Source organism: Stegastes partitus, unplaced genomic scaffold, assembly GCF_000690725.1.
Source record: "Stegastes partitus isolate 25-593 unplaced genomic scaffold, Stegastes_partitus-1.0.2 Scaffold1484, whole genome shotgun sequence".
In the NCBI taxonomy this organism is placed as follows: domain Eukaryota; kingdom Metazoa; phylum Chordata; class Actinopteri; family Pomacentridae; genus Stegastes; species Stegastes partitus.
Genome location: NW_007579215.1, coordinates 43,697 through 54,280, shown reverse-complemented (window position 1 = coordinate 54,280; position 10,584 = coordinate 43,697). Strand labels below are relative to the sequence as shown.

The following is a 10,584-nucleotide window of genomic DNA, read 5'->3' as shown; positions in this document are numbered from 1 at the left end:
CTGAACTGTAATGAAAAAGCAGCAGTGCTTTAACAGCCTAATTCTGTCAAAACAAGAATTCTTATTTGAACTAAATACTAACATGTCTCTCAGGAGAAAAATCTGTCAGTCCTCCCTGCACGACTCCGTCCCAGTGTAGTTATAATTTTAAGTGACTTTCCATTCAGCTATGCAAATATTAGCAATTTGTTTGTTTGGGGAAAACAGCTGGTGGCACTAATTCTCCTGTCAGGTGCCATTAAAGCATTGCAGAAGAACAGCGTGCAGTCAGATGATGTAACTGAAGCAGCTCCAAACCTCCAACAGCTAAAGGGACAAATCAGGACAATATGACTGCTTCTCTGTCAGGATTTGTAATATTGTTTTTTCCACATCCAGAGGAATTTGGACGACCTGAACTAGTATTTATCTATATTTTATTTTTTTTATCTACTGATCTTTCCTAGATGTTTGCACTGTTCCCTCTTGCTGCCGTGACGAGGCAAATTCTCCACCGTTGGGTTAATAAAGGCGCATCGTATCGTATCGTATTGTGTTTCCACTCAGGCTTCTTTCTGATGTGCAAATTAAAAATCACGCAGCACAAGTGAATGGTAATGTACCTCCTGTGAAAACAAATCTCGTTGAAAAGGAAAATCAGTTTTCTAAACGTTGACAGGTTGATTTTAGACGTGCTCCGCCGTCCAAAGCCTCCCGCTCCTTAACAAAATGAGCAATAAAGCAGAGTGAGTGTTTGGGAAATGGAGAGTCATCTGAGTGGGGTCACTGGGGCTGTAAATTTCTCTCCCCCGTGTGACAGAGCGTCTGCAGCCTCCTGTGGCCTGGCCCGGCTTGGCCCGGCTTGGCCCGGCCCATTGTGGCTCTGCAGTGTGGATGATTGTGAGGTGACGGAATGCAGCCCCCTCCACCACCACCACCACCCTCCCTCCTGCGTGCACTCACCCTCGGAGTCATTATGAAGCCCCAGCAGATGGCCGCTAGACAAAGGGTGTGTGAGGGTGAGAGGCCTCTCCCCCCCCAGCCTACTCCAACGCCCCCCATCCCCACCTCACTGTTCCTGGTGAGCCCCCAAACAATGAGCCGGCAGTCTGTTTCTGCAGCGTTACAGCTGGAGCTCTCTGAAATGTGATCGTCACCAACCTTAAAAACAGACACGTGCCTCTCAATTAAGACCAACCTGCAGAGCCCCCCACCTCCCCCGCCTCCCCCAGTTCATGCAGATGTGGCAATTTAACCTCCATCTCTCACTCGTGGCCAAATGAGCTCCGTTAATGCGGAGACATTAGCCTCGACGATTCCTGGCGTCCTTTATCAAGCCAGAGCTCCCATTTGGGACCCCACGGCAGGTAATTCTCTATTTGACAGTGCAATTGAACTGGCCGGCGCTGAAGGGCTATTTGGTGAAGAGCCATTTAGTGTAAGTGCTCTCAAGGCCACCAATGACACTTGTAGAGACAATGTCACCCCCAGTGACACCATCAGTTGATTGTGTATTGAACAGAAATGGCAGAGCCGTGTGGGTCCCCCCCCCCACCCCCCAGGCCAGAAATATGCAGCATTACCGGCAGGGTGAGATCTGAGTCGAGTGTCCGAGGAAAAAATGAATCCAGGAGGTCTCCGTCAATACCAGGTGCCAAGGACAGCAGGACAGGGAGCGCGAGGCGATAAACTGGCTTATTTCACTAATGTGTGCTGCATGATCATTTTTTACAGGCCGCAGAAGAGTGAAGACACTTTGTGCCCAAGTGTTCTCCAGGACGGTGTCCTTGTACGGATCGACCTCCTGTAGACGGCCGCCGGATAACGAGCAGAAGAGGTGGTTTCTGTCAAACTACACAGAAAAACAAAACAAAACAGATAGAGTTGGTGTTTTTTTTGCTGTCGTTGAGGTTTTTGCTTCTCGATCAGACGTCACTGCGCAGCCCTCTTAAACTTATTTTCATATATTTTTACATTTGTGCCTCTAATTACCCGAGGAGCACCACAGCGCAGCAATGGGAATGGACCTGGTAGAAGTCGATAACGTAATAAATGCGCCATTTTTAAGATGGAAAAGTCCTGAACTGATAACATGTTATCTTTAATAAGTTATTATGGTATTGGCCAAAAGTTGCTACGCTATCGGTTCAGGACTGTATTACGTTGTTGGCCAGTTATTACATTATCGGCCTATTGCATTTTAAAAAGTGCAAATTTATTCCGTTATCGGTTGTTATTACATTATTGGCTTCTACAGACCTTTTTGGGGCTTTGATGTGCCAATTTTTTTGTTATTTATTCGTGCTTTTGAAAGAAAATGTTTTAAATAAATTGATTTCTTGCATTTACTGTACAAAAATGTAAAAAGAAATAAATAAATGAATATAAAATAATCATATATCAGCCTATAGAAGGTCATTGGAGGTGCTTTCACTATCAACGTGTGGAGCTGTTCTTTGTGTGAGGACAGTTTCAACTCCACCTTAAAATAACTAATTGTTTCCGTTTATCCAAAATCACATTTTTAAAGAGATTTTGAACATTTGTTTTCTCAGAACAGAACCAGGTTGAATAGTTTCACCTGCCTGAAGCCTCAAAGCAAAGTAAATCCTCCTCCATCTGTACTCACATGAGAGCAGCGTCGGTCTTTAATGTCACCATCTCACAAAATGTTCAATCATTACTTTAAAGATAACATTTTTTTTTGATGTGTTTTAATTCACATTTGCACTAAACACAAATGTACCTGTTGTTTCTCAGTCTGAGCCAAAGCTTCAGCTGCCATCATCCTCTGCGTTTCCACGTTTCCTCTTCATCAGCTCCGGCTTTTCCTCATTTCAGACAGCATCTGTAGCTTGTGCCTGCGTCTCCCCCGAGACTCCGACATCAACCAGAGCAGAGGCCAGTGACACATGTGATTGATGACCCCCAAAATGGAAAAGAGAGAGATGGACAGATTCCTTTTATCAGGATTGAGGTCCGACTAGATTAAAATGCAGTTGTACAACGCCTCCTCCCCCTGTTCGTGGTTTCCCCGTTGCCCTTCTTAGCATCCCTTCTCCATCCGCTGTCAGTCAGGCCGCCGGATGGACGGGAATTTTCTCTCCATCTCCTCCGCTGACCTCCCCGACTCCAGGGGAAGTGGTGTGGACGTGGCTGATTGTGCGAGACTTTAACCAGTCACTTTCAAATTGACTTGAGGCCTTTTTTTTTTTCTTTTCATTTTGCCTCTGCAGGAAAAGTGTGCGAGACAAATCTCTGCGGAGCGTTCCTCACACCATTTGCACAAAACTGCTTGGTTAAAGGAGGAGGAAAGGGGGAGGAAAGTATGAAATGTGTTGGAACATTAATCACAAGCAGCTAACCACAATCAACCCCTGAAAAAACACACAGAGTGAAGAGGGGAAATTCTCCTTTTCATCGCTCACTAAGTGCTGATTAAAAGAAAAGAGACAATCACTCTCATTCATGGGAGTGCAGCTGACTCATTGTCACATCGCAGAAGTGGGAGATTCTTTTTTTTTGTGGAGGTGCTGAAAAGACGTCTCAGTAAAAAGGACCTGCGTTTGTTTTTCAGATGGCTCTCTAATGACTGGATGTGATTAACACAAATTATCTCACTTATCGCGGCTCTACAGGCTCACACAGACAGTCTCTCTGCAGCGCTACTTAACATGCATTTAATCAGGCAGCAGTCAGCATCGCACACACAAGGACCGCAATGACCAGATCTCTGTCGCACAACGCTCCGTTTCTGTGTCGTTTCTTTTGGTGACAAAAAAATTACAGATTTATGGAGTCATAAAACCAGAACGCTAAGCTAATAAACCATTAGCTTTTTGACACAAAGTCAGTTTAGAATTCATCCGTAGAGCAAAAAGTAGGTTCAACAACTACGAGCAGTCAGACAATCACACAGATACGGACACATTACCGAGTTAGTTTAGCTGAAAGACAATGAAAACAGTACAATTATTACCCAAACTAGCCGTCATGGTCTACAGATTTTTGCTTTGAGTGTGCCATACTGGACCTCCAAATGAAAATAAATGCAATAATGTGGAAAATGTGCTTCTTTAAAACCATCAGAACATCTGACTGCTCGTGTTCTTTGCTTCATTCCAGCAATTTATTTGCTGTGTTCTCAAATATGACAGAAAGGTCGAAGTAAAGCAGAGTTTTGATGTTAAAAAACACAGTGTCGTCATGAGACAGCTGCAGGTTTTAATAAAACATGAGAATATGTAGCGTCGGTGTACACTGGATGGAGGCAGTATAAACTACAGAGTGTGTCAGTTATGGCGTGTTTTTAGTCATTTCTGCACAATTTTCTGCAGCACAGAGAAATATGAGATAGTTTTTGATACACCTACTTACAGATATATCCATTTTTCATGTTGGACTTTTTATAGGATTCACCAACAACAAGGTGCTCTTTGTCTTTACCATTTAGGTTCAGTCCAGACCAGAGAGGATTTCTCTTCTGTAAACATGTCACAGTATGGGGTTGCTGAATCAAAAATCCCCCCCGTCAACATCTGTCTGTGAGATTATATACTTTTATCATCCCGTCATACCGAACCTGCGCAGCCATCTGCGAGCGAGTCGTCCAGGCTGCCTTTAAGCTGCTGCCGTCCCTCCGCCCAACCAGAATGTGACCCCGTGACATGGCAGGCACCCGGAGGTCAACCTGCCACAGCCAACGGGCCGGAAGTCACCGTGGGGGCCTTTTTATCCTGATGAGGGTTACGCGGGTCTATGGAGGCCTGGGGGGGCCTTCAGAGAGGCATAAAACTGTCAGAAAGCACACAGAGGTGGAAAATAGAAAATGTTCAGGATGTCGTTGAGGAAGTTTTAGGGAGTGTGTGCTTTACTTTTTGCACTTACACAACAGAGCATATTTAAATAATATGAATACAACTTACACAATCTGACTTCCTGTGCATCAGTAGATGCAATAACTTTATTTAAAAATTGGTATCACTGTGATACAAGACCACCAGTAAATGACAGTAAATGTACATTTTTCTTAAAGTTTCGAGTAGAAAGCAGTTGAATTTCCAATTATAGATAGATAGATAGATAGATAGATAGATAGATAGATAGATAGATAGATAGATAGATAGATAGATAGATAGATACTTTATTCATCCCTTTGTAGAAATTCAAGGTACCCAGTAGCTCACAAATGTTACTGGTCAAAGAATTAAGGTGTTTTTACATTTTATTAAGGTGTGTATTTACAAAAAAAGGTACAAAATAGTTGCTATTTACAATCAGAGGACTAGAAAAGCACAAAAGAAAAGTACAGCGTAAAAATAGAACTACTAATAAGCACATACATATCACTAAACATATGGTCAAAATGAACATTTAAAGCTTCGTTTCAATTTTATGAATAAAAAAATAAATATGTACTAGTGTGCATGCATTTGGAAAGAGGAACATTAGAAGAATAAACAGAGCAGAATGGACAAAATTAACAAAAATATTCACTTCAGACCACTAAAGAATGAGAACGATTAAGAATTTGAAGCTAAAGTTGCATTCGTTTGGTCCCAGCTCACAGTTTGTGTGACTTGCTGCCACAGACGCAGTGACTGCAGAACATAACGAGGCTCTAATCTAGTCTGAACACCTCAGACGTAAGCTAACGGCGACGCTGCAAGAAAACACACACAAACCAAACTGTGTTCTCATTTCCAAGCTGAGGCCACGTTTTCGCTGCTTTAACGTTTTAATGATGAGCTGGACGGTGATGAGGAGATATTATAGAGGTGGTGGTGGTGGTGGCAGGATGGGTGGGTGTGTGGGGCAGCATAAATTGTGTTAGCTACTTCATTGAAAGACAATGGAGGACAAGATGTTGTGTGTAGTGTCACCCACGTGCTTCTGCACCACTATTGTCTGCTCTCCTTCCCTGGTAGAGGGGAGACGAAAGGGGTGAAAGGAGGAGGAGGATGTGGGAAGAGGAGGAGGAGGAGGAGGAGGAGGTTGGCTGCTCTGTGTGTGTGTGTGTGTGTGTGTGTGTGTGTGTGTGTGTGTGCATACATGTGTAAGTGTGTGTGTGTGTGTGTGCATGCAGGCAGAAGCACAGACGGCTCGTGGTAATTTGATGTGTGTCCCCGGGGATGTTTGATGGATTAATGCTAAGCAGCTCCCTCTTCCAAAGCACCACCTGATCTTTGGGGCTCGTGCCCCACATATAAAAGGCTGCAGTAGTGCTGAGCTCAGCTAGTCCAGCATCTCTCTCTCTCTCTCTCTCTCTCTCTTCTCTCTCTGCCTCTGTCTCTCCCTCTCGCCACTTTCTGTCTTCCCTTCCATCCTCTCTGTCCTCCTTTCTCTTTCTCTTTGCTGCTTTTCTCCCCTCCTCTCTTTCTCTTTCTCCCTCTGGCTTTATTTCCAGGATAGATTTGACTGCAGGTTTTTTTTTGTTGTTTTGTTTTTCCAATCCTCAGCTGTTTTTTCTTTTTCCTTTGGCCTGTTGAAGAAGGCCGCCTGGAAGCTCAGTGTCTGTCTTTTTTCTTTTCTTCCAATCATCATTTTTCTATGAGGGTTTAGCATCAGTGTTTCATCAGAGGGGAAAAAAAGAAAAGAAAAAAAAGATGCCACGCTCCTTTTTGGTGAAGCAGCCGAAGGTTCATGATTTCTCGTCTTCCAACTACTACCATGAGGACCAGCAGCAGCAGCAGCAGCAGCACTGGGACGATTCTTACACTGTGACACATGCCATCACTGAGTCGGCCACCAACTTGGCGGTGCGTCTGAGTGAAAACGGTGAGTTGTGTTTCCTACTTTGCTTTGTGTGTTTCTGCTGCTACAGCGTAGACGGGTTTCTCTGCGTGGAGACGCTCCACATGGTCTTTGGATATCCTACAACAACAGACACGTTATGTTGATGTTTTAATCTGCTCTTGGAAACCCCCAAACCCCCCACTGGCAGCGCTAACCCTCCTTCCGTATGCCTCAGGACTTTTGTTTTCTAACTCGGTGGATGCTAAATAGTATTCAGGTCACGGCTCAGTCAGCTTAATACTCAAACCAGATCGCACGGCAGCCTTTGGCTTTAATACTATTGTGTACACGAGTGATGAGATATACATGGAATTAGGCACAAAATGTGATGCAAGCATTTGTTAGGGCCAACCAGAGGAGGACAAAAAAGGAAAAAAGTCAGGAGAAAGCAGATATCCACATGGGACAGTGTTGTCCTTAGATGGTGCCGTTGCCCTTGAGTCTCTCCTCTTATCATCCAACCTCCCCCTCCTCTGTACTCCCCCCACCCACCCCATTCATCTCTCCATCTTTCTCCATCTGATCCTGCAGGATGTTAGATAGCCACAGGGAGTAAGATTGCAGCAACACAATCCATATGTGGAGCAGTGAGAGGTTACGGAACGGGGTTTTTAGAGGGATGGGTATTGACTGGAAAATAGAGAGTGCTGCAGGTAATTCAATAAAGTGCAACATGAGCAGTATGCTGGCAGACAGTAGATTCTCATCTGTGGGATTTCTACTGAGACTGGGTGTGAGAACTGCACTCCAGCACAAACAATATGTGGTGTGTTTGAGTGTATACGTGTGTGTGTGTGTTTGGCCCTGAGAAACCCACCACCACCACCACCACCACCACGAACCCTGATCCTGATCCCCCCCCAACAACCAGCATCACAGATCTTGTGTTCGAGTTGAATCATTTGTCCCCCAGATTTAGGATGCCAGCTGTCTGCTTCCCTTTGTGTGTGTGTGTGTGTGTGTGTGTGTGTGTGGGAGGGGGGGGCTACAATATACCATTGACTGCTGTCAAGATCAGACAACCAGCCCCCCCTCCCCTCCCTCCCTCACACACACACCTTCTGCTGCACACACACACACACACACACACACACACACACACTCCCTCCAAAGCCCTCCCTTCCCGTCTTTGCCAAATCGCAGCCCCCACCTGTCACTCAATCTCCCCATTACCATACTCATGAACACTCTCAAAAACACCACAGATGGGGAATGATCTGATTAAAATGATTTAGTGATTGAGGGGATTTCACTGCTGAGACACTCTGTTTTGAACACCACCCCCACCCCACCCGCCCAGCCTCCCTCACAGATTCAGACTGCTGCTGCTGCTGCTGCGAGGTGCCGACAGGTGGATCGATCAGTGCCGGGTGGCACTATTGCTCCGTGACCCTTTTTGTCGGTGTCAGCACATTGTGTTAGACTTATATTGAGCCTTTCATTTTATTTATTTTTTTAAATGATAGCACTTGTTGGAGCTAGTCGGGGTATTGATTTGGGCACCGAAGACTCATTAATATTTCAATTCTAAAGCTTGCTGAACCTGCCACTTACAAATAGCTTCCTGTGGAGGTTCATGTTTGATTGGTGAGAAGGCACTTTTCATCAGAGGTTATTCAGATCCTGAAGATGTTCCATTCATTTCAAAAATCTTTTTCGTTTGTATACTAAATGTGTTTTTTTTCTTCTTCTTCTTTTCCAGGCTACATCCATGATTACGTCATCCCCTCAGTGTTGCAGAGCACAAAGGAGTCGGGTCATGAGCAGACCGGGCTCTCCTCAGGGCCCCTGTACTCCTCGGGGGGCAGCAGTGGGGAGGAGTTTTCCGACCACGACATGGAGCATCCAGACAGCCCCGTCTCCAGCGCCACAGTCGAGTCGGACAGCAGCGGCCCTGAGTTGGAGGCCTGCACCATCGGCGCCTTCCTCATTTCCGACGGTCGCTCCCGCCGGAGGCCCAACCAGAGGTGTCCTCGCAAGGGAGGCAGCGACTCGGACGGCAGCGAGGGCATCGACTCGGCGGACTGCAGCCCCATCAAAGGGAAATCCAAAGGGCGCCACATGTGCAGCGAGTGTGGCAAGTCTTACGCCACATCCTCCAATCTGAGCAGGCACAAGCAGACTCACCGCAGCCTGGACAGCCAGCAGGCCAGGAAGTGTCCCACCTGCCACAAGGTGTACGTGTCCATGCCGGCGCTGGCCATGCACATGCTGACCCACGACCTGAAGCACGAGTGCACGGTGTGCGGCAAAGCCTTCAGCCGGCCGTGGCTCCTGCAGGGCCACATGAGGTCTCACACCGGGGAGAAGCCGTTCGCCTGCGCCCACTGTGGCAAAGCCTTCGCCGACCGCTCCAACCTGCGCGCCCACATGCAGACGCACTCGGCCTTCAAGCACTACTCCTGCAAACGCTGCCACAAAAGCTTTGCACTCAAGTCCTACCTGAACAAGCACTACGAGTCGGCCTGCTTCAAAGGGCAGCACGCAGAGGATGACTGCAGCTCTGAGGACTAAAAGGGAAATACTCATTTATTTTTTCTTTCTTTTTTAAATTAAACACTTTTTAAGAGTTCATGAAGTCAGAGAGAAGCTCGTCTCTTCTCAGGCTCGTCACATGCATGCATCATAATCCTGCCTTTTGATATAAGCAATAACCTCACTTTAAATTCTTCAGGAATCATGTATGTAGATAAATTCATCGAAATGTCTGTGTTGATCACAAATGTAAAATATTTTATATTCTTTTTAAAAAAAAAATCAAATTGCAATAATTTACATGTCAGTATTATTTTAAATGCCATCTAGCTCTTAATTTACCTCAAACTGTTATGTTAGTCACATAAAGTACTTGCGTATTTATTAATTTATTTAACTATTTATTTGCCAATTTGAAGATTATTTATTTATTATTGGTTGATGTATTTGTGAAATTGACATGAATTTATTACAAGCCATGGATTGGATTTGTTGAGAACAAAAGCCAAAATGTATTCTGACACGTTATATTTCTCTGTCTGATCAATTTGGTGATGACAATAAAACAGCTGATTTGAATAATTACTGAAACTCCCCTTTACTCGTTCCCCCAGACGTCTTTGCAGAACTGATGTTGTTCCGTTCATCATTGTACACAATTTAAAGAAAAAACAAACAACATTCCAGCAAACAGTCTTATTTCTGTCAGTAGGTTTTTCTATCTTCAAAATAGAGTTATGGGGAGATGGGAAAGTGACTGATGGTCTGTTGCTCCTGGTTCATCTGTCCATTGCTACAGTGCTGCTTCTCTTGGATTTCCAACAGCGAGCGCTGCTTTATGCTGGTTGGTGACTCTGTAGTTAGTCTGACTCACCACATGTAGACCACAGGTATAAATCTGCCACTGGCTGCTCATTGCTTACAGCTTTCCTCTTACCTTCCACTGTGCACCTGTTAGAGTTTCAACTTTACATTCATTGCAAGAAACAACTTCTGGTTAAGAAACCTGCCACACTGAATATCTCAACTTTTGAATAAGGTTTGGATTGTACTTTTTTTTTCAGTGAATTGTCCATTTTATTGACAGTGCTCAGCTTCCTGCATGCAAATAGTCCACCTAAACTATTTCCACTATTTTGAGGGGATACTGTTGCTTAGCACAGCCCAAGACAATTATAATTAGCTTGAAGTAATACCAATGATTTTAAAGCTGAATGACACTAAGGTGCAGTCAGAGCATTCTGCACAGTGTCGGCACCAGACTATGGTCTGGTTATGCAAAACTATTTTGGAGCTGACTTGGTCTTCAAGGAGTCAGACTTGCTTCTCCATAAA

General features: G+C 44.9%; 1 protein-coding gene across 1 annotated transcript; it reads left to right on the top strand.

Annotated features, from left to right (window-relative positions):
• Window positions 1-6,584: 6,584 nt before the first annotated feature.
• Window positions 6,585-9,341, top strand: LOC103370811 (transcriptional repressor scratch 1-like). Its single transcript, XM_008299973.1, has 2 exons — window positions 6,585-6,756; window positions 8,477-9,341. The coding sequence occupies exons 1-2, from the start codon at window positions 6,585-6,587 to the stop codon at window positions 9,286-9,288; spliced, it is 984 nt and encodes a 327-aa protein (XP_008298195.1). The 3' UTR covers window positions 9,289-9,341.
• Window positions 9,342-10,584: the final 1,243 nt, after the last annotated feature.

Bases quoted from the DNA above. Each gene is read 5' to 3' on its own strand.
- LOC103370811 (XM_008299973.1), top strand. From the start codon at position 6,585: ATGCCACGCTCCTTTTTGGTGAAGCAGCCGAAGGTTCATGATTTCTCG. The intron at 6,757-8,476 runs GTGAGTTGTGTT...CTTCTTTTCCAG, and splicing joins GGTGCGTCTGAGTGAAAACG to GCTACATCCATGATTACGTC.